Here is a 24,951-nt window from a genome sequence, read left to right as displayed (position 1 = left end):
ATCGGTTCCGAGGGAAATTGCGGTGGTGCTGGAATCTCCCTCGGCGCCGATACTTCTCGAAACCATTTGGAGCCGGTCCCCCAGTCTTTCGGAACCGGCGGAGAAGTCGACTCGGACCCGGTCGGTCTCTTCTCGGTCCTCGAGGATGTCCGATTCGGATGTAGACAGGGTGCTTCAAAGGCTTTTTCAGTCTCCGGTCTTTCAAAAGTTGGTCTCGGCTCCAGCCCAGTTGGCTCCGGAGCCGGTTTCCCACCCTGCCTTCTCGGTTCCTCCTCCAACAGCTTTGGCGCCGTTGGAGTCGGTGGTGGTGCCGGTGGAAGTTGTCGGGTTGGTTCCGACCCTAACTCCAACCCCGCCCTTCGGGTCGGTGTTCAGTACGTGGACCTCCTCTGTCGGTCCCGGGGGGGGGGGGATGCTTTGGGACCGATCCTTTCGGTTCCGAGCCTCCCTCTCGGCGCGTCGGCGGCGGGAGTTCTGACTGCTGTTGTGGCCTTGGGGGTTGAACCTTCCCAGGACTCTGGGGGTCCTGCCTTCAAGGCCATGAGGAGTGCCTTGGCCAAGTCCTCTCTGGCCACTTCTACCATCTCACCACCACCTTCCCTTGGCACGGAGACTGGTTCCTTTGCAATCCCCCTGTCTCATGACAGCGGAGCCCTGGGGCCTGAGGTTACCCCCATTGGGGGTTCCCTTCTTCCTGGAGGTCCCTCCGAAACGTCTTCGGAGGAACCCCCGAGGAAGAGACAGTGCAAGAGGAAGCACGTCGACTCCCCTGATGAATCTCTCACCTCTGATACCGACCTCGATGATGCGGAAGGGTCCCCCAAGTTGTCCTCGGATGATGTATCCTTTGCGGACATCTTGGAAATCCTTAAGCAACGAGGAGACTGGCAGTCCAAACCCCCTTCTGCTGAGGAGTCTGTGTTCCTCAAGGCCTTCGGGGCTCAGCCCTCCGCCTCCTGGCTGTCTCCGCCCTTCGATGAGCTCCTGGATTTGATTTCTCGAAGGGCGTGGGAACACCCGGACTCTGTTGAACCGGTGCCAACTCGCCCCAATAAATTCCTGTCGGCACCCCCGGATAAGGATTTTCTTTCCAAAGGTGTGGCTATTGATGCCTTGGTGGTGGCATCTGCCACCCAACAAGATGTGGCAGAGGCTTCAACGTCCGTCCATCCTTCTAATAAGGAGTCTAGGAGCATGGATCGATACGGGAAGCGCACCCTTGCTTCAGCAACCTTTACATTAAGGTCTCTGAACTACTTGACGCATTTTACGAGACTGCAGAGGGATCTGGTCAAGGAGCTTTCGGATACCCTCTCCGGTAACTTACCTGAGCAGTTAGCCCAGACGGTTAACTCCCAGTTGGCTACCCTGTCCTCCCTATCCAACTCGTCCATGAGGCTCATTTCGTATGCAGCCGAAGGAGCGAGCAGAGCGGCGGGCACAGGTGTTGCTCAACGGAGACAAGCCTGGCTACGCCTGTGTCACTTTGCGGAGGCCTTTAAGTCTTTCTTTGCCGACGCCCCCTTCGATGGGTCCTCCCTTTTTGGACCCAAGGTAAAGGACACTTTGACTCGCTGCGAGCAGGAGGGTAAGGCTTTAACTGCCGTAGGGGCCTGGTTTTCCACTCCCTTCAGACCTTATCCCAAGGCTCGAAGTGGAGGGAAACTGTGGTTCCGTAAGTCTCAAAAGCCTTACTCATCGCAGCAGAGCGATTCCCCTTCTAGAGGCAGAGGAAGGGGAAATTTTTCAGGGAGACGCCGTCCCAGAGGCGGCGGAGGCCCCCGCAACACTGGAGACCGCGAGTCCTTTCGTGGCTCCTCCTCCTTCCAGCATCCCTGAAGGAGTGCCCGACTGTGCAGCTCCGGAGCCAGTCGGGGGTCATTTTTTGAGGCACCTAAAGGCCTGGGAAAGTATCACTCAGGACCAATGGGTGCTCCGAATCATCGCCGGAGGTTACACCATTCCCTTTTCTCAACCCCCCCCCCACCATCCCAAAGAATCCCGGACCCGCCACCCAGTCAACGGGATCTGGCAGCCATCGAAATTTCAAAGCTGCTTCAAAAAGGAGTCATCCAACCTGCCCCGCAGATCAGGCACTTACTCAAGATTCTTTTTGGTACCAAAAAAGACCGGGGACTTGAGGCCCATTTTGGATCTCAGCAGGTTAAACCGATCAGTAAAAAAGTCCAAATTCCGGATGGTCACCTTACAAACCATTCTCCCGCTTCTGGAGAACGGTGTTTGGATGTGCTCCATAGATCTCAAAGACGCCTATTATCACATTCTGATAGATCAGGCGTCGAGGAGACACTTGCGCTTCAGCCTAGGGGACAGTCATTTCCAGTTCCGTGCACTGCCCTTTGGTCTCACCACAGCCCCCAGGGTGTTCACCAAATGTTTGGCAGTGGTGACTGCTCACCTGAGAAGTCTAGGATTCCAGGTGTTTCCATACCTAGACGACTGGCTCCTAACTGCCACCTCAAGGCATCTACTCTTAAAAACTCTAGCAGCCACTATCTCCCTAGGCAACTCCTTAGGAATCACCTTCAATTGGACAAAATCCATATTGCTGCCATCACAGCGTATTCTGTTTATTGGTGCAGAAATGGACTCAAGGCAGATGCGAGTTTATCTTCCTGCGGAAAGGATAGCAACATTGCAGTCTCAGGTTCGGGCATTACTCCTCAGACGTCGCGCTCCAGCGAGAATGGTCCTGCAGCTGTTAGGTTCCATGTCAGCCGCCATTCTTCTCGTCCCCTTGGCAAGGTTGCATATGAGGATACTCCAGTGGCTCCTCTGTCCAGTGGTCTTATCAAGACCTCCCCCTCAGTCACCACATATTGATCACAGAGACATGCAAACAGGATCTTCGTTGGTGGCTTCTTTCCTCCAACCTGGATCAGGGGCGACCCTTCGTTCCCCCATCCCCCTCGGCCACGTTGACTACGGACGCCTTCCAGACAGGGTGGGGGAGACATTATCTGGACAGGTCGGTCCAAGGCACGTGGCACTCCGACGAGAATCTTCTCCACATCAATATCCTGGAAATGAGGGCGGTGCTTTTAACGTTGCAAGCATTGCACGATCACCTCCCCCGGGGGACGATTGCCATTCAGTCCGACAACATGTGGGTAGTCTGGTACTTGAACAAGCAAGGAGGGACCAGGTCTTACCCCCTTTGCAGAGAGGCCATGAAGGTATGGGATTGGGCGATTGCTACCAAACGCTTTCTAGTGACAACACACATTCTGGGGACATCCAAAGTGATAGCCGACAGACTGAGCAGGACTATTCTCTTCCCTCATGAATGGTCCTTGAATCACAAAGTGGTAACACAGATTTTCACCAGATGGGGAGTTCCATGTTGCGATCTTTTCGCAACTCCCCTCAACGCAAAGTGCCAGCAGTTCTTCTCTCTCATTCCAGTTCCGGGGGAGATGCCCAAGGATCCTCTGGTCCGACCTTGGCCCTCCGGTCTGCTATACGCTTTTCCACCGGTTCCCCTTCTCCCCAAGGTGATTCAGAAGGCGATTCGCTTGGGAAGCAAAATGATTCTAATCGCCCCATACTGGCCTAGTCAAGTTTGGTTCCCTTTTCTTCGCAAGTATGCATTGGACGGTCCCTGGTTCCTGGACCAAGTTCCGGACCTCCTGACGCATCAGTCAGGACAGCTCCATCAGTCCCTACATTCATTGAAGCTAGCAGCTTGGCTACTCCTCTTCCGACCATAGTTAGGAGCCATTCTTTTGACCCTGAAGTCTTGCATATTTTGTCCTCGGCCCACAAGACTTCTACAAAAAAGATGTATAGCAGTAAATGGAAGTGGTTTGCTATTTGGGCCCAACTCCGAGGATTAGACCCTATGACAGCTTCGGTGTCGGAGGTTCTGAAGTTTTTAACTTCCCTGTTCAACCAGGGTTGTTCGGTGTCTACCATCAAAGTTCAATTGGCAGCTATTTCCAATTTTCACGAGAACATAGAACCACCTTTAATGAGCAATAAGTTGTGCAAAGCCTTTATTAAAGGAGCTTGGCTTCTACGGCCCCCTATATCTCATCCCACACCACCGTGGGACCTTAACGTAGTGTTAGCCGCATTAACTGCACCTCCCTTTGAGCCGGCAGCAACCTGTGACTTGAAATTTCTTTCTTGGAAGACTGCCCTTCTAGTTGCTATCACATCAGCCAGGCGAGTTTCAGAACTTCAAGCCTTATGTGTCAAACCACCATACCTGGTATTTCACAAGGATAGAGTATCTCTTAGACCAAACCCATCCTTTATACCAAAGGTTTGTTCTAACTTTTGTTTGCAACAATCACTGGAATTACCGTTTTTTTTCCCTAAGTATACAAACAGAGCTGAGTATACCTTTCACAGCTTAGACGTGCACAGACAATTACGTTTCTATTTGGATAGGACACACCAAGCACGAAAATCAGATCAACTGTTTGTGTCTTTTTCGGACAATATATTGGGCAAAGCAATCATGAAAGTCACTATTGCCAAGTGGATCAGAGACTGTATCAGTCATATTTATCGCATTTCAAATAAAGAGCTTACAATTCCAGTGAAAGCTCATTCTACCAGGGCTATGGCCACTTCGGCAGCCTTTCATTCCAAGCTCTCTATTAATGACATCTGTGCAGCTGCTACGTGGTCTTCTCTACACACCTTTATTTCTCACTACAAATTGGATGTGGCATCTAGGGGTCGAGCTTCCTTCGGTTCCACGGTTCTCCGGACCGTTTTCCAATGAGCCACCCAGGAATTAGGTGCTAGGGACGCTGTCCCATCTGTAGAGAATGTAGGCGAGATAGGATCACATTACATCTTTTAGTTATATACTTACCATAACTTTAGATGTATGGGATCCATTTCGCCTACATTCCTAATAACCCACTCTCCTTCCCCCTGCCTTGGAGGCCAGAAGAGACCGGATGGTCCGAATACAACTGTTTCCTCTCTTGAAACACCTGGCAATCTTATAACAACAGTCTATGTGTGTGTGCATGTGTGCGGACAAACAAGATCTGGGGAAGCAGTAGTGGTGCATCCTGGGATATGAGGTAACTCAGCCAATAAGATACTTTGTGCTATTGTATAGCGTGCCGAGTCAGAGCCGAGGATCGGCTCCGAACCCATCTGTAGAGAATGTAGGCGAGATGGATCCCATACATCTAAAGTTATGGTAAGTACATAACTAAAAGTTATAACAGTGCAGTAAATGACCCCACACAAGAGTGTTAGGTCAAAGACAGAAAATATGCAAGTTTTGAGAAAAAACGATTTTAAAATTAAGTGCAAACAGGAAATTCAGTATACAGCTTTTGGCTGTGCTCTAAATACAGCTACTAATGCAGAAATCAAGTTTAACAAGCCAGAAAATGCTCAAACTAGCCAGCTATGCAGAAAAACGTATCAAATAAACAGAGGAAAAATACTTAAAATCTCAAAAGTGGCTCCTTTCTTCTCTCAGCATTTTCTCCTCTTGGTGGGTGCTTCACCAACAGCCAACAAGCCTGAAAAGATGCCAAAACCACGAGGCAACTAGGTTTTAAGAGAGGAAGACGAAGGAGTTTTGGAAATGACCTTTTTTGTCCAATAAAACTACAGTTTCAAGTCAGTAACCACTCCCACGGGGGGCAGGGAAGCAGCTCAATGTTTATCCCTGCCACTGATCAACAGAGAGACTTTCCTTTAGCCCAAGCAAAAATGGCCTCACAGAAACTTACAAAACAGTTCAAGAACAGCAAGCCTGTAACTTGAACTTTTTTAAATCTCAGAAAAGTGGGAAAAAAGCAAGATTTTTTTTTGTTTTTGTTTTTTCAGAGATAGCAGAGGTTCACAAGTAATATCAAGTTATAACAGTGCAGTAAATGACCCCACACAAGAGTGCTAGGTCAAAGACAGAAAATATGCAAGTTTTGAGAAAAAACGATTTTAAAATTAAGTGCAAACAGGAAATTCAGTATACAGCTTTTGGTTGTGCTCTAAATACAGCTACTAATGCATCATAATCATAATGACTCTTTTTCTGCCCCAGTAGGTTCTGTTCTAGAGTTCTTGGCTAAACTGTTCAGTGAAAGCGCAGCCACAGCTACTATCAGAGTTCAGTCAGCAGCGATATCCACTTTCCATTTAGGTGAATCAGGCCTCAATATTATGTCTCACAGACTATGCAAAGCCTTTCTTAAAGGTACTTTTTTACTAAGACCACCTATTAAAGACCCTCCAGCAGCATGGGACTTGAATTTTGTCTTATCGCATTTGATTTTTCCCCCCTTTTGAGCCAGCATCATCCCGCAATCTCAGATTTTTGACTTGGAAAACTATTCTTTTGATAGCTATTACTTCTGCTAGAAGGGTGTCAGAGCTGCAAGCCTTGTCAATAAAGCCCCCCTACATGCTTTTACACAGAGACAGAGTATCCTTCCGAACAAACCCTTCCTTTTTACCCAAAGTGTGTGTAGAGTCTAATTTGAGCCAATCCATAGAACTACCAGTATTTTTCCCTAACTATGAGATTAAGATGGAATATATGTTGCACCAGCTGGATGTACATAGACAATTATGCTTCTACTTATATAGGACTTCAGAAAATCTGACCAACTATTTGTATGCTTTTTAAATACAAAGATAGGTGCTCCAGTCTCTAAAGTGACACTTTCAAAACATCTCTTATATTGTATAACCTTTGTTTATGGGAAAAATCTTTATTTTGCGATTTGTAGAGTAAAAGGTCATTCTTCAAGAGCCATTGCAACCTCTTCCGCCTTTCAAGCTAGACTTCCTATTAATATCATTTAGCTGCAGCAACATAGGCAAGGTCAGATACCTTTATCACTCATTACAAAGTCAATCTGGCCTCCAGGAACAAGGCCTCATTTGATTTCACAGTTCTGAAGAATATTCTCCCTTGAGCCATCCAAGAAGATGGTGCCAGGGACGCTGTCCCAACTTGCTAAGAATGAAGGTGAGATAGGACATCATCACATAAATAAGGTATGTACTAACCATAACGTTCCATGTGTGTTGTCCATCTCACCTTCATTCTTACATCCTTCCCCCCCAGCCTTTGTTCCTGGAAGACCGAGTTGATACAGTTGGCTATTACTGATCTCAGACCTAGATTGCTCTGTAAGGTATTAAATTACTCTTATTTAGTGTTCTATATATATATCTGTAAACAAGATAAGGGGAGCTCTCCTAGTGCATGATGGGATAAGGTTTTAGCCATGGGCTAGTGAAAGACCTCGAGCTTGTGTACAAGGCCGAGTCGGATCAGAGGATTGGATCCAAATCTAACTTACTACGAATGAAGGAGAGATAGACAACACGTATGGAACCTTATGGTGAGTACATAACTTCTTTTGAGGCATGCTAAGAATCTGCTGGTCTTGTTCCTAGAGTTGACAGAGTGGAAACTCAGGGTGGCAACCTATCATTACGGTAAGTATGTACCTTTTTTGGTTTCTTTCATTTAATTTTACTTCTGTTTTATTTCATGTTCACAGCCTTCTATTTCATATGTTGTATGAACTTGGGTTGCTGTAACTTGTGTGTTTCATATAATCTTTACTGTGCAGAACACCTGTCTTAAATAACAAACTACTTAGATTTCTGCATTAAACTCGCCGTTGTCTTGTATTACAGTATTTAACTTGCATTACAGATCCAAACCCTTAGAACTGGCAGATTGTACAGGGGAGAAGAAATTAAACATTAGAAACTTGTGTTTACATGGGGTGGGGGGGGGGGCTTTGCTCCCTCACCTTAGTTTATTTATATATGTACAAAAACTCCATTGTTATGTAACCACAATTAAAATAAAGTATCCAAATAAATGCAGTAGTTGACTAAATAACAGACAGAATGCATCAGTGAAAGAAGCCTGTGAGAAACCCATTCATCAAAACGCTTGAAACCATAGCAAGGGATCCCTGTTTGAGAATTAAACATTACTTGTTGGTTATGTAGATTTTTACATCATCAGTGTTTGACCAAGCTGCTTTGTGAAAGTTGTCATCTATTTTTGTTTCCTTGCTTTTATTTGCATTTTCTTTGAATGATGAAGCACTTTTTGGGCATTACTACTTCCACAAATTGGTTATGTGCTGCTAAAATAGTTTCTGTGCAAGGTCTGGCATTTAACGTTAAAACTTTAATCGCTGAGGTATTATGTTTGTATCACAACTGATTCCTGAGGTTACAACTATGTGACTGGGTGTTGCATCTGAAGCACAACTAGTTTGTGAGGCGGTGCCTCTGGTGGATGTTTCATGGACCGATATTTCTGGCACATATGGAACATCTGCATCATCAAGGTGATGTCTGATGAGTCACTTGTGGTATTTATGACTTGGCTTCTTCATGGTGTGTGGAATCTATGATGGGTGGGTGTTTGAGGCTGGAACATGCATCACCCTGTTGGGATGGCTAAGGCTGAGAATATGATTGCATTAGGGTAACTGAGGCTATGAGTGCTATCTGATTAGCATGGATGAGGCAATGATTGTCACCATTTTAGGGTGGTTGAGTCTTGGAGCCATGTGATTAAGGTAGCTGAGTTTGTCATCTAATTGTGTGTCCTCCCATTTATAGTACCAGATATCATAGGTATTATCCCATTAAAATAGTTTATTTCTTGTGTAATTCGGCTAAATTAGCTGAGTTCTTGGGAACCATTTTATTAGTGTTTCTTTTAACAGACAGCAGTTGGCAGAAGCTGTGTTTTTTTGCTAGCTGTTAGGCTTAACCACATTTTGCAAAGAAAGCAATGCAAACTCTTTTCAAACATAGGTAAGTCACAGATTTTGCTGTAGGGTGTACCTCTGTGACTAGGTGTCTTTGTTTAATCTGCTTTTATTAAAAGAATTTTATTTGATGCTGAGGGCACTGGGACATTTTTTTTGTTTAAACATAAAAGTATTTGTCTTATTCCTAGAAACATTGATCTTTGATAGTGGACAAGGACTGCTTTGACCACCTAGTTTGTCTGTATCCCTATATGCTGGTTAAGGTGCACAGTATGCCATATTCAAAACTCGCTACTCAGAATTATTGGCCTTCATATTTCACGTAGATTTCAGTTTTCTCACCAATTTAACATAATAGCTCTGTTGGTGTAGAGGGGTGAAGACCTTTCTATGACCCAGGCCACTAGAGTTCGATTAATGGTTTGAGTATATGTGCGAGTCAGAGTGTGAGAGAAGAGGATGACTGGGTTTGGTCTTCTTGCCTGTTGAGGGGGAGGTGCCATTGGGTTTGTGTCATTCCAGAGTCGCTGTGGTTGAAGGCCAGGTGGAGACCAGTTATCATACAGAGGTGTAGCCTACAAGGGGGGGAGGGCAGGGCATTTGATTGCATCACACACACACATGTGAATGTTAGTAACAGAGTCTACTGCGTGCCAGTTCCTTGGTTCACACTTCTAGCTAACCCAACTCTCGCTCCATGGAACAAGTAGGACTCTTGCCCAAAGAGTTCAGTTGGGTCTGTATTGTGCCTGGGATGGCAGAACTCTATGCTTGACACAACAAAGAAGTTGTGATCTCTTATTGACAGCTGTGTTTACCTCATCATACTGGCTGTCCTTTCAAATAATACACTGCATATAATAATAATAATAAAAAAAAAAGATTGGAAAACCTTTTCTGCTTTATCCATATTTTATATTACAACACACATCTGATGTTCTTGTACATTTCTTTGGGTATGCGTGTTTGAAAAATTGTGCTTTTTGTACTTGTTCAGGTACCTGAAAGTTTCCATCACATCTTCCTCTCCCTTCCCTTAGGATTGGACATGATAATAGTTTGTAATCCCTTTTCATGACTTCTAATGCTGTCTGTACCAATTTTATTGTGAACTACTTTGGTCCTGTATTATTTTTTTGCAAATATTAGGACTCCAGAACTGCATGCATTCTGTGATTGGCATCTTAGACTCAACTCCTGCATGTAGTGAAATGGAGTAGTTGTCTTTCTGCTGGTGGTACCTGTTCCATGCATCCCGGTATCCCATCAACTTTCTCGCTGCTTCCTTCCCTCTCTCATCCCACCCAGGTTGAATTCTAGCTGCTTTATTTGACTTGAGAGAAGTTTGGCTGTAGTTTCCTTGACTCATTCTGGCTTTAGATAACATCATTTTATTTTGCCAAAATACTGCTGATTAGTAAATCCTAAAAGACTGTGTGAAGAGTTGCTTTAGTGGCACTGATAAGAGTTGCCAAAACCGTTGCTTTACCGGTTAAGACTCTTGTATGTTTTTGTGTGTGATGGTTACCATCAGCAAGCTTAAAAAGGAGTACTGGGCAGGAATTCTGGTGCAAGATTCACTGCCTGTGTTTTTTGTTTGTTTGTTTTCCCTGCTTTTAGCTCTCTACTGATCTTTTTGAAGGACCACAGTACAAGTCATCTTTTAGAGAAAGTTCTGGAGGCAGCTGACAAGAAATTGTTTAAGAAACTTTACAAATGTCACCTCAAGGGGCACCTTCTCAGTCTCTCTCTTCACGAGGTTGCCAACTTCACTGTCCAGCGTGTCATTTCTGCAGCCCCCACTGCCAAACTGGTAAGTAGATGATGATGACGGCATCCCTGCCAGAGGAATGTGAGTTAAAAAATGTTCTGGTTTAAATAATTATGCGTTTGGTCTTGGCGCACACATCCCTGTAACACTGATATGAAGGGGGGCAAGCATTGAAATGAGGTGTGCCTAAGTTAGAATTTGAGAGGATTAACAAATGACAGTTGACTAGAACCTAAGCTGTCATCTTGTGCATATATCACTGTTGTAGTTATGGCAGATCATGTGTTTTTACTTTACCTACCTTCCAAGTGAGAAACAAGACATGCTAATCTTAGAGTGATTGTGGTGGAAAAGGCAGTGGCCACAGAGACTGAAGAACATAAAACCCCTGAGTGTGGCTTTCCTTTTCCTCTCTCTCTTTTATTTTTGTGTATGTGTGTGTGTGTGTGTGTGTGTGTGTGTGTGTGTGTGTGTGTGTGTGTGTGCGCTTTCACACAAATATGCAGATGTACCCAAACATGCACAAAATGTAGCCCCCCCATTGCGAAAAGGTTGTCTTTCAAGCTTGCATCTTTCCATGAAAGTTCATAGTTTGTTCAGAAAGCATGTTTTCTAGTCATACAGTGCAGTTTCTTTGTTTTTCTTGCACCTTTGCTCTGTGCAGTTTTGATTTATGAAATTACAGATGTTTAGAAACTACAGATACAATGTATGAAATTACAGATGTGATTGGAAGTTTATTATAGGGAAGCCTTTTTTGTATTCTTGTTTTATTTGTGGATGCTGCCATAGAGGGAGTTGCAGTTTTAATAATTGTGCATCCAAGATTTCTTTCTGATTTAGAAGGGGAGAGTAGTCTGCAACCATCTTTGGAAAGTAGGAGGTTAATTCTTATATCAGCTGGAGTTTGTTTTTGAAGAAGAGAGGAGTAAGGATGTAACTGGAACCTATAGGACATATTTAAGTAGATGAAGAGGTAGGAAATTAGGTTTTACAAAAACTGTTCCGTTTCTTGAGTAGTTTGTGAGCCATTTAGGACAAAGTCCTTCTTGGCGTAACCTAGTTTTGAAGAAACCGTGATTGTCTGGGTCAGAGGCCTTGGTCAAAAGACTACCCTGAATAAGTGCTATTTTTCTATGTAATGTAGGTTGTCAGAGATCCGGAAGTAGATATCGTGCTTCAGTTTGCATAAAATTGATGTTGCATAGAATGGATGCGGTTCTGACAAAGGAATGGTTGCAGTCGTGTGTTTGTTTTTTCAGGTATATGTTTCCTAGTGTAGTTAACATTGAGATAGACTAAAAGTATTCTATGGATGTAGGTGTTGGACTTTTCTTGAGGGGTGGGCAGTATGTTTTCAAGTCTCCAAAAACATACTGGATAATGGATAAGGTGTGTATGTTTAGGAGGGGAAGAACGATGCAGTCTTTAGCATATCTTCAGAAACCAGGACCTGAGCCTTTCAGTCCTTGGGAAGTTGCTGCTGGATAATTTTTTCTAGGAGGATTTTTATATATTTTTGATGGCTTGATTTGAAGTAGAAGGATGAATGGGGGTTGGGTAAGAGATGTGTTAAAAAGACTTGTATTGGGAGTGAGGATGGGGTTTGGATTTGGAATAAGGAGGAACTATGTGAAACTGTTAAGGAAATCATAAACACTGTGACATTACCTTTGTTGATGGATATGCAGGGGTAGGGTAAGGTGGGATGTGAGCTAATGACCTGAAGAGAGGTCTTGCCTACAGTCAGTTGCATCTGAAGTAATTCAAGAACAAAATTCCCAATGTAAAAATAGCCTGTAAAAACAAACTCAAGGTTATGCTGCTAAACGCTAGGAATCTGTACCAGAAACTGCACTCACTGGAAGCAGTCCTGACGTTGGAAGATGCTGAAGTTTGTGCAGTCTCTGAGACCTGGTTTAAGGCTGCGGAGAGCACCCCAGCTATAGCAGGTTACATTTCCTTCCACAGGTTCAGACCACAAACTGAAGGCGTGATAACTAAAGGAGGTGGTGTGTCAGTATTCATTAAAGATAAGTGCACCTCTAGATTGGTTAAACAGCACAGTTCCCTTGAATTTTAGGTGCAATTGACTGTAGGTAAAACTCCTCTTCAGGTCATTGCCAGCTATAGGATCCTCTCCATGAATCATGACATCCACTCAGCCTACTTGGATTTACTTGAGTCAATCAAGATACAGCCAAACACCTTGTTTTTGGGTGCCTTATAATTTTACGTAGTCAATGGATGGTTAATTAAAGAGTTCTTAACTCACTTACCCAAAGGTCCCTGGACTTTAACTCCAATGCCCTGGACCAGCTGGTTGACACACCCACAGGGGGCTCAAACATCCTGGATCTGGTGTTGACCAACATTCTGGATCTGGTGCTGACCAACATGGGGGACCTCTACACCACCCCCAGTGTGTGGCCATCTCTGTTTAGATTTGACCACAAATCAGTCTTGCTAGAAGTAATAATAACACAAGAGCTCCCTTAGCAACAACTAGACTAAAAAAACTTCTCAAAGGCCAATTACAGCCTCTTACATGACAGCATAATTAGCTTTATGGCCCCTCCCCCACTGATGGAACAGACTTATGCTGCGTTATACACCAATGCATTATACAAGCATCTGTACACTTGTATTGACTGCAGTACCTGATGGAACCAAAGAAAGATCTTCAAGGAAAAACAAACCTGCCTGGTGGACAACTGACTTTAATAGGCTATACAATAAGAGAAAGAAATTGCTGTCTAAAAGTAGGAATGAACTGTCTCAAAACCGAAAACACTTAAACAAGCAAATAAGACTCCTAGTGAAGTCCTCCAAAGCTAATGACAAGTCAAAATTGGCTTCCCTACCTAAGAATAACAACAAGGTATTCTTTAGTTACATCGGTACCCTCAAAGGTAAGACCTAGATTTGCGCTGAACTCTTAGTTAATGGTACTACATATACAGAACCTGTGGCTGTACAAACCTACTGGCTGACAGGTTCATTGAAAACTTAATTCCTCTATCTCCTGCCACATACACCTCAAAGCATTCCTAACCCCTGTCTCCCATATAGTATCTCCAAGGAGTAGGTCTTAAGAACCCTCCCCAAGGCCAAAGCACAGCCTGTATAGGACCTGACAACATCTCGGGCTGTGTTCTACATGGGTTAAAACAGGAATTAGCATCACCATTGGGCACACTTTTTAGTCACAGCATAAGAACTGGCTTTGTCCAAGTGAATGGAAAACCGCTACTGTCTTCTCTTTACAGAAAGGGAGTGCATCCACAGACCCCTGGAAATTAGTCCCATTAGCCTGGTCAGCCTTATCTGTAAGGCCATGGAACGAATCATCATGGGCCTTAATAACAAAGGCATAGAAAATCTGCAAATGCTTGATCCCACCTAGTTAGGTTTTGTCAAGGGGAGCTCATGCCTGTTAAACTTGGTGGACTTCTTTGAGACAGTCACCAAAGCCTTAGACTAGGAAAAATCTGTGCGTATGGCCTACCTGGACTTAGTCAAGGCCTTTGACACAATCCCCCACTCAAGCATCATTGATTAAACTCACCCAGCTGGGTATCAACCCATATTGTCAGGTGGGTTACAAACTGGTACACTGATGAAACTCATACGGTCAGAATTGGGGACTCCACCTCCTCCAGCAGACCTGTAACCAGTGGTGTGCTACAGGGATCAGTTGTGGGACCCCTACTGTTCAGAATCTACATCTCCAAAGTACAGGCTAAAACTAAAGGACTGTGGCTGACAAAGTTTTTGGTGATGACTGCAAACTGGGAGTGATCATTGAAACCCCTAACGCTGTCAGCATCCTGCAAGATGGTCTTACGCAGACTAATGATTGGTGCCAAAGTCATGGTCTTAAACTTAAACCCCGGGAATTCCACCTGTATCCCTCTTGGATGGGGGCAGTAGGTGCTGATTTTAGTTTATGCATGAACCAGACACCCTTGAGAACACTGGTTGAACTTGGCTAGGCTTATAAGCCCTGGGGCCATTAGCCTAGTGATTTCCTATGATCCTGTTTCAGTTTAAATTAATATTTATAACTGAGCTCCTAATTGTTAAACATTTTTATAACAGATAGGAAATCGTTAAACATGGAGAAAATGGAAACAAGCCAACAAAGAAGTAGGGTGTTTAATTTTCAGTTTGTATACATCCCCCTAGCAGAGAAGTTAGCCACACTTTAAATACTTAGTAGTTAATATCAACTTTTGCATGCTTCATACCCATCTGTTCAAAAGTACAACATTCTTGAATTGACTTCCCTATACATTTTTCATAATTCTTATATTTATATAGTTTTTTTAAATCTCAGCATTTTCTGTCATTGACTTCATGATTGATGTTCTTCGTGTTTCACTGTTGCAGTCATCACATTTGGGTTATCTGCTTGCAGTAGCCCTCAGTCGGCCTGATTGTCAAAGTCTTGGGTCCTGCATCGGTTGCTGTCTCATCTTCCATGACGTCAGGTAGTCAGGGGTGTAAAGCATGCAGCTGACACCATTGTATCAGTCCTTCTTCCCGTGGATGCTCGAAGCAGAAGCAGTTCGCAAGTGCCGGTAGGCCGACTCCTGAAATTTTCATTTTTGAGTTTTAGAACCGAAGTCTTCAACTAAAGCCAAGTACCCCGTTGGGGAAACTTTTTTTCTTGCTCTAAACCGATGTCAGTAAAAGTTAATAATTGTATTTCTTGTGGAAAGCAAATACCTCATAAAGATTTTCATTTGTACTCTATTCCTTGCCTAGGCCCTGACCACGACGTACCTTGCTGTCGGTTTTGTGCCTTATTTAAACAACAAACTATTCATCGTCTGTATATTTACGCTTTTAAATAGTTTGGTACTCGGTTCATTTATTCAGATATGGCTTCGGTAAGCCACCAGACTACCGACATTCTGAAAAAATGCAAAGATAAAGACTGAGACAGGCCGCTTAGGTCCAAAGCTGCCACCGATGCTTCTCGTAAGCTAGTCGCCAGTTTGCCAGTACTCAGTGAGGCGCTTTACCAGCCCCGATGCCCACTACTTCAGATTTGCAGGCCTCTACTGAGACCCATTCGGAGTCCGGTATGCCGCGAGATGCTTCAACTGTGGAACCTGCGGATATCTCTACCTTGGATGGGTCTGGAGCCGCTGTGCAGGCACCGGCTTCTGAGGTTGTATTCAGGCCTACTGACTTGCATATTAAACCGACACCGTCTTCTTCTTCAAGGCCTAAAACTCGATCCATGCCTAGAAAACCGATGCCCAGACCGCATGGTCAGGCCTCTATGCCTAAAAAACAAATAAGAATGGCTGAAGACCTTATTACTTTAATCAGGGGAAGCCAACCTTCCCCCTCTAAGAGACCTAGGACTGAGTTTGCTTATGATTCTTCTGATCAAGATTCTGAAATTTTTATTTCCTTTGATGACCAGGATTTACCCTCATCTACCCATGAGTATTCTGATGCAGAGGACTGTGTTCCCTCTGCTTCCCCTCCAGAGGATTTCTCATTTGGTGAAACCTTGCGTACTCTTAAGGAGCATTTCTACTGGGAAAGCCAGAATTACTCTGATTCTAAAAAGAGGCTTAGGGTTTTCTTACTCTTGCCCCAACACAGGCCTGTATCTATCCCCCCTGTACTGGACATTGTTGATTATGCCTTTTTGGAGTCTAGTTTGGCTCCCGACTCCTTACCTCCTGCTCCCAGAAAACCAGATAGATATTACAGGGTTTCTGAGTCTCACAAATTCCTCTTTAACAATCCTACTGCGGATCCTGAGACCATTTCATAGGGACCCAAGGGCATTAAGGCTACTACTGCAAAAAATCCTACTCCCTCTGATAGAGATTTCAGGGCGCTGGATAGATGGGGTAAGAAGGTATACACTTCTGCAACTTTGGCCATTAGGGCCTTAAACTGCCAATTTCATATGTTAAAGTATCAGCAGTTTATTATTGGATTGCTTAAACAGAAAATGATGTTGATTCCTGCTGTGCTGAAAATAAGGATTTACAGGATTTAATGCATTCTGCTGATTAAGTTGGAAAACATACTTTGCAATGTGGTTTTGATTCACTAGAGGCATCTTGCAGGGCTGCTGTCACTGGGTCTGTACTTAGAAGGCATGCTTGGCTTAAGGAGGAATCTTTACCAGATCATGTTAAAGCTAAATTGCTGGATGCCCCCTTAAACCAGGACTGCCTGTTTGGCAACAAAGCAGTAGTAGTACTTAAAAAGATGGAGGAAAAAGCTAAATCTATGCAAACTGTTAAAGATTTCTGGCAAGTACAGCCTCTAACAATTGGTCGTTTCCTGCCTCTTCCAGGCATTCTCAGTCCAAACCCAGAACCTGCAGAACACTCAGGCTTCAGTCCCAAGGTACGCACAGGACTAAGCAGTGGGGAGCACCCACTTCCAAAGCATGGAGTAGTAAGACCCCCCCCCTATGGTAAACTGTCTCAGTGACTTAACTTTGAAACTTCCAAGCCCTTCTCAACTGACTGCTCCTTTAGGGGGAAAGATTGCTCTGCAGGCAAAAAACTGGGAACTCATTACCCAGGACAAATGGGTTTTAAATATAGTTTCCCAGGGATACAGATTCCACTTCCACACTTTACCAACCCCAAACAGTTGGTCAGATTTACCCCTAAATCAGTGGGTAGAGGCTCAAAAGCAAGTTCTCTCTCTCTTAAGTATAAGGGCTATTCAAACTGTCCCAGAAGAGGAAAGGGGACAAGGTTTCTACTCAAGACTTTGCCTAGTGCCCAGAAAAGACAACTCCTGCTGTCCTATCCTGGATCTCTCTATCCTAAACACTTTTTTGGTGATCCCAAAATTCAAGATGCTAACTCTTCACCAGTTGCTTCCTGTGCTAGGCCAAGGACACCTGGTTGGCAACACTGGATTTAAAGGAAGCCTACCTGCACATCCCAATCAGGGAATCTGGCAGAAGATACCTACACTTCAAAGCGGGCTTCATGTTCTTTGCATTGCCCTTTGGGTATTCACAAAGTGCCTAGCTCCAGTCATTGCATTTTGCAGGCAAAGAAATATTCAGATATACCCATACCTGGATGATTGTCTAATTCAGGCAGAAAGCCAGGACCTACTATTGAATCATCTGGCGTTTGTACAAAAAGTGCTAACTTCTCTGGGGTACACCATAAACGAAAATAAATCACATCTGGTACCCTGCCAACAAATTGTATTGCTTCCCAGATGGCTTTCTTCATGCCAGAGAAACAAGTTCATTTGACAGCTTACTTCAAACTAATGGCCACAAAGACCCTGCTATCTGCAAGACAAATACTGCAAGCCTTGGGGTTCATGGCCACCTGCATTCTCCTAATTCCTTATGCAAGACTGCATATGAGGAAACTAGAATGGTATCTAAAAAGCTTATGGTGTCAACATTCTCAGGATCAAGAAGCAATGATTCCTATCATACCTTGCCTACAGTTAGAGTTTCTTTGGTGGGCAGAGGCCTGCCACCAAAACGAGGGGCTGCCTTTCACTCTACCCCCTGCCGCCCAAACCCTAACAGACGCATCAGACTATGCATGGGGGGCTCACTTGGCAGGGAAGTGCATTCAGGGCAAATGGTACCAAAGTCAAATGTACCTGCATATCAGTCAAAAAGAAATGTTAGCTGTACCGAATGCTCTGACAGCCTTCAAGGACCACATTCTTCCAGGACAGTTCATGGTAAAGATGGACAACACCACTTTTATGTGGTACATAAACAAGCAGGGGGGAACCCACTCATACCCTCTCTGCAGACTAGCCATGGCTCTGTGGAACACAGCCTTGAGCTACCAAGTGTACCTGCAGGCTCCGTTCCTGCCAGGAAAGCTAAATTCACTGGCAGATGATCTAAGCAGAAATCTCATGGACCCACACGAGTGGAAACTGGAACCAAAGACATTCAACATGTTGATAAACAAATGGGGGAGCCCAGAGATAGACCTATTTGCCTCTCCCCAGAACTACCAGTTGGACAAATTCTGCACAAGGACTCCCCACAAACAAGCTTGGAAAGTGGATGCCCTGTCCTTCACCTGGAAAAATCTATCAGTTTATGCTTTTCCTCCTCTGCCTTTCCTCTCCAAGGTACTGCTAAAGATCAAACAAGACAAACCAAGGACGATACTGATTGCATCGGACTGGCCATGCTAACACTGGTATCCCTTCTTACGCAGTGTGTCACTGCTAGCACCATGGCACCTGCCTCAGACCCCTACCCTGCTGTCCCAGCAGAAGGGCCAGATTCTGCACCCTCAGCTTCAAACCCTGAACCTGGCAGCCTGGTTAATTACCTGATCTCTCCGTTACCATCCCTCAGTAAACAAGTGTTGGATGTCATTCTGGAGGCAAGGAGGCCTAGTACTAGAAAATCTTATGCTGAAAAATGGAAAAGATTCTGTTCCGGGAACCAAACTCAGGGGATGGGCACAGCAGTACCCACTTTACCTTAGATTCTTCAATACTTAACTGAGATGCTTCACAAGGGCCTTTCCTTTTCCTCCCATCAAAATTCATGCCTCAGCCATTTCAGTTCATTACAACACAGAACCACCCCTCTTCTCTCATCCACTCCTCAAGCAGTTCCTCAGAGGGGCCAAAATCTTAAGACCACCCAGGAGAGCCCCTACACCAACCTGGGACCTTAACTTTGTATTAGAAAAACTTACTCTACCTCCTTTTGAGCCAGCTGCAAATGCAGAGTTGAAATTCCTTTCTTGGAAAACAGCCTTTCTTTTAGCCATCATTTCAGCAAGAAGGGTGGCTGAATTACAGGCCCGTATGGCAATGGAGCCTTTCATCATCTTTCATGCAGACAGGGTGTCCCTCAGGACCAATCTCTCCTTCATGCCCAAGGTAGTATCCAGTGTGGCTCTTAATCAGTCCATTCATTTGCCAACCTTGTTGTCTAATCCACAGAACAAAGGGGAACGGACACTGCACTCTTTAGATGTGCACAGACAACTTAGGTTTTACTTGGACAGGACTAAACCTCTTAGGAAATCCGAACAGCTGCTGGTGGCATTTGCTGCAGGGGCAGAGGGGAAGGCCATTTCAAAGCAAACCATTTCTAAATGGATAAGCCATTGCATTCATTTCTGCTATAAGCACCATGGAAAACCTAGCCCACAGGGGATAAGACCACATTCAACCAGGGCATCTACCTCTACAGCCTTTCTCAGAGGTGTCCCTACCAGGGACATCCTAGAAGCTGCTATCTGGAGTTCTTTGCATACTTTCACCAAGCATTACCATTTGCCAATTTTCTCCAAGTCCAGAGCTGGTTTTGCCACTGCAGTCTTGCAGGGCCTTATAGCTGGTCCTAATGCTATCTAATTTCCTCCTCCCATCCTTAGCTTTGGGAATCTACCCAAATGTAACGACTGCAACAGTGAAACACGAAAAACATAGTACAGTTGTGTACACTTGCCATAAATGTAGATGTTCGAGTGTCTTCACTGTTGCAGTCCTGGTTACCCTCCCTCCAGCACCCTGACTTCTTTTGGCTATACCTCTATTCCTTTTTACTATGCTTAGAAGCTTTTTGGTGTATTTGTTTTTTTGTTGGAGGTATAATCTTGTTTATATATAGGTTCATAGGTTCATACTAGGCTATCTGCCCTAGGGCATTTATAAGCCTAGCCAGAGTATGTTTGGCTTTCGCCACCCATTTTAAATTAATTTTGCTATGCCCTTTTTCGAGGTTAGTATACTGTGCCTCTGTCTAACAGTGACACAGAAGTGATACCCGGGGTAAACCTACGTTCTCCCATCCACTCATCAAGATTCCTCTTGAAGAGAGTCAATGAGGGATTCTGCCTAACCTGGACTGAGATTTTATTCCAGAGTGAAGGGAGCCTCTGGGTTATGAATCTGTCCCTCCAGCATTATTTCAGTGCTGAGGTTCAAGTCTCTCAAGCTTGTAGCTCGATGGGATTTGGATTTTTTGAGGTGCAGCATGTCCCTTAATTTCGGGTTGGACATGGCTTTATACGTCAGGCACAGGTCGCCTCTGAGCAGGCTGTATGCCACTGAGTAGAGCTGGAGTTTCTTTAACCGGGCAGCATATGGCATCTGTTTGAGCCCTTTGATCCTCTTGGTGAGGTACTTCTGGGGTCTTTCCAGTTGCTGCAGGTGTTTGGTAAAGTACATCCCAAAAGGGGCATTGTACTCAATTATGGGCCTGATGAGGGATGAGTAAAGAGGCACGATGACCTCCCCTAATCTAGATGTGAATCCCTTCATGATTAGGTGGGCTATATAAAATGTTTTTCTAACCACTTTGGCCACGTGGTTGTCAAATGAGAGATTGCTATCAACTTGGGTCCCCAGGTCCCTAATTACTTCTTCTGTACTTAATGGATTACCACCTATGTGGTAATTTGTGGGCACTTTGTTTTTGCCAAAGGGGATGACTATACACTTTTTGGCGTTTAGCTTGAGGCCATGGCTCTGCCACCAGTTGTCTGTTTCTATGAGGCCCTTTTGGAGGATGCTTGTGTCGGCTGGAGAGTCGATTAGGGCGCCCAGTTTGCAGTCATCTGCGAACTTGGTCAGCCACAGTCCTTCTGTGTTGGCCTGTACCTCCGAGAAATATATATCGAACAAGAGAGGTCCCAGGACTGAGCCTTGTGGGACGCCACTTATAACTGTTTTGGAGTCTGACATGGCTCCAGCAATTCTAACCATGTGGGTTATGTCCTTGAGCCAGTTTGCAACCCATGTAGTGACATAGGGGTTTATATTTAAGCTGGTGAGCTTATCTATAATGCCCAAGTGGGATATTGTATCGAAGGCTTTTGCGAGGTCCAGGTAGGCTGTGTGGACCACCTTCCCTTCGTCAATGGCCTTGGTGACTGTTTCAAAGAAGTCGACCAGGTTTAAGAGACAGGATCTGCCCTTAACAAAGCCGAACTGCGTAGGATCCAGTGTCTATAGGTCCCCAATATCTTTATTTATGAGGTCCATGATGATATATTTAATTGCTTCCCATTGGGGGGGGCACCTGACATCTGGGGCAAGAAAAACTGATGTAATGGTGTCGGCTGCATGCTTTATACTCCTGACTACCTGACGTCATGGAAGATGAGACAGTAACCGACGCAGTACCCAAGACTTTGATAATCAGGCCGACTGAGGGCTACTGCAAGCAGATAATCCAAATGTGATGACTGCAACAGTGAATACACTCGAACATCTATATTTATGGTAAGTGTACACAACTGTACTTTTTTTTTTTCCATTTCACATCACATTTTTCAAATTAAAAGAATCCGTTAACACATTCATCTGCACTGTAACATGTTGTAACTCTAGGTTAGAGATAAAGCAACCCCCTACATTTCTTAGACAATATTAACTTAGTCAACTTCTCTATGCATCTGGCCCATATGTAGTCCCGTATCATACTCATGACCTTATAAAATGTCCCATTAACTGTGACAAAATGATAGAAATGCACACAGCAACAGAGATAACAGAAATAAACTTCTTGTACTTTCTGGTTCAACTCTAAACATGTTTTCTCCAGCTTTCACTATTGTCCTTTATATTTATATTTTTGTGTGTCTTATTAATAGATAGTTCTAGTGGGTTCCCCAAATATTTAACGTTTGTAATGCATATTCATTTTTTTGTAAACATCTTAATGCTGCTTCAAACCATCTTTTGGATTATAGTCCATGTTTTCATTTTGTTCACCTTATAATCCAACACTTTATCAGTGTCCTTCCCAGGGTGATTCATACAAGTCAGTACATCACGTATAAATAATACTTTAATCTCCATCTGCTGTAGCTTATAGCCCTCCATATCTGATGCCCTCACTAGTGCAGCCAAAAGACCAGATTTAATGCATGCAGTAGTGGTTGACGGGTGCTGTTGTCTTAAGAGAAATGACTGACTGGCATGTATTTTACTTCTAGCATTCACCTTATCGTATACTGCCTAATATAGCTTCAGCAAAGTCTTTGGTTAATCCCAGGGCCAGTGTCACCTGCATCAACTAATATCATTTGACGTCAAGACTCGATGTCAGTAAAGTTTCTGCTGCTGTTCCCTTTTCAACAATGTCATCTTCCATATCTTATCTTTGAACCAGCAACAAATCCACACTGATTATGATATGTCAATTTCAGCACTACCTTTGCTATTCTCTTCATCAGTATCACCATACAAAGCTTATTAGTCATGATTTTCAACTGATGTTTGTGCAGCAAGGGAAGATTCTTAAGGCTCACTATAACCACAGCTTCTCCCTATGGCTGTATTATTTGTTTAGTCTGCAGTACTAAATTAAATTACAATACTTATGTCTCACTTCTGATTGGAAACTTCAAAATTCAGTAATTAAACCATCACTGCCTGCATTTATTTCTGCACATGCCCCTTAAACACTTTAATTCAGTGTTATTAATTTGCATCAATCAAACTCCCTTCCCTTCTAAACTTTGGGAAATCTAAATTCTACAAAAACTCTGTATTTTGAATTCTTATCCCCCCACTTGGTTTGATCTTCATGCTGTTTATTATAATGGCTAAAATACTCTGCTATAGACACTGGATCCCTTTTAGTGATACCACCATCCACATATTACTTTGTGCTTTCTGCTACCAAAGTCAAACTGTCAGTTCTCAGTACATTTTGGAAATTTGGATAATTGCTTGCATCTCTTAAACATTGTTGCATGAACTTGTGTGTGTGTGTTTTTTTCTTTCCTAACTGATTTTTAAGTTCTTGTTTTGCCTTTCTCACCCCCTTTGTAACAATTGTCAGTGTTGCATATCTTGTCTTGCAACTCCTCTAGCTGCTTCATCTTTGTTTGTTTTCTCTTCATGCAGACCATATAAAAACATACCTCCTTTTTAAATTAAGCTCATTCTATTTTATCAGTGTTTGGTGATTGTACTTAATCTTATTTAAACCTTATGCTTACTGTTTTTTTTTAACCAGTCTTAAGATGCTTTAGTTTTTAGAAAGCTAGTAGGGCATTTATATTTTCGCTTCAAGCAGGAGGGTACTGCCCTGCAAGCAATACATTCCATTAAAACATGGTCTTCTACACCTATAAGATGTACTCTGACTTATGTATATTTTATTTGTGTAGGACCCTGCTCAAAAAATTAATATGTGCATTGCACCCTAGGTAATTGAAGATCACATATAGAGGCAAATCCCTTTGTTTTCATTTACAGTGTCCTATATCTCCCCTTCCCTAGAACGTACTGCATCACAGGACTTCCTTTTCCCCACCATACTGCTCATAACTACATTCTAATCGCACTTAATTTTTTAGAATTCTGCTTGTACATTAACTAGTAGAATATATATACCAAGTGTCGACAGAGTTGTAGCAAAGTAGCTCTCTACCCCCCTGCAAAGCACCCCTTGGAATCTTTTATAACATCTTCCAGTGTAAGAGGGCATCTCTATACAGTTAACATCACACTTCTTTTCTCTGCCTGCACAAAGGAGGATACCACTTCTGTTGAAGTATACTTTGTAATCAGTGCATCACATTAATTTTCTTCCAAATTTAATTTCCTGAATTGTCACTACCCATAGTTCCAACTTTCTCAGATGTGGAAGTACTCGGTGTTTTTTCAAATAAGGTAAATCATTGGCATTCTGTGTCATTAAGGTCATCTGTTCTCAAGTGGGTATTTCCTTATGTTATGCTGACTTATTTGGGGTAGCATATGTCCTATAACCTTTCCTGCTTTCATAAGCATTCCAGTCCCACCTGGAATTATCAGTGTCTAGCCCAGCCTAAATGTGAATTAAAAGCAATTTGCAAAACAAGTGTATACAAAAAAAAAAGAATTTGAGTAAAACATGCAATGTGATTACAGCTTTACAGACATGATTTGCCTGTACAGTTTTTGTAAGACAGCTCCAGTACATGAGTATCAGGCTGCTCCCAGCTGCTCCTTTCAGTGACAGCTTTCAAGTATTGAGTTCTTGAATGTTGTATTGTTGGCTTGATGTTTTATTTACAATCTCAGATGTTCTTCCTCAAACCTTTAACCCCACCCCCATCATGAATTCAACCTGTAACTGGACAGTCTCATAGATGATAAGCTCCATTGTCTGTCCATCCATGCATCCCAGTTTGGCAGTCTTTGTCCTGTAGTTTGCCTTGCTAGTCTGCAGACATTTTCTTTTCTTACTTTAAGATGTAGAGGGTAAAGTGTTCAGTTTGCACAGTACAGTATCATCCTCTTTACCCCTTATTTTTGCACAAACTATTGCTGCTTTTTGCTTTTACTGCATATGAGCCACTAACGTTTCCAGTTCTCATCCCTGCACTGGTCTAAATGATTTGTGCTTGTTTCAAACCATAGTCTGAATTCTCTCCACCTCTTCAGACATCCCGCCATCTACTGTAATCTTCT

General features: G+C 43.6%; 1 protein-coding gene across 9 annotated transcripts in view; it reads left to right on the top strand.

The window, feature by feature from the left end:
- Positions 1-24,951, top strand: part of NOP9 (NOP9 nucleolar protein) — a 480,269-nt gene that overhangs the window by 346,177 nt on the left and 109,141 nt on the right. For all 9 annotated transcript variants that reach the window (XM_044058359.1, XM_044058358.1, XM_044058352.1 and 6 more), the window contains exon 7: positions 10,377-10,569. In XM_044058359.1, coding sequence (XP_043914294.1) covers positions 10,377-10,569 — 193 coding nt within the window. The remainder of the gene's footprint in view (positions 1-10,376; positions 10,570-24,951) is intronic.

Source organism: Protopterus annectens, chromosome 16.part0 (assembly GCF_019279795.1).
Source record: "Protopterus annectens isolate FY-2018-M chromosome 16.part0, PAN1.0, whole genome shotgun sequence".
Lineage (NCBI taxonomy): Eukaryota > Metazoa > Chordata > Ceratodontiformes > Protopteridae > Protopterus > Protopterus annectens.
This window is presented reverse-complemented; position numbering and strand designations above follow the sequence as displayed.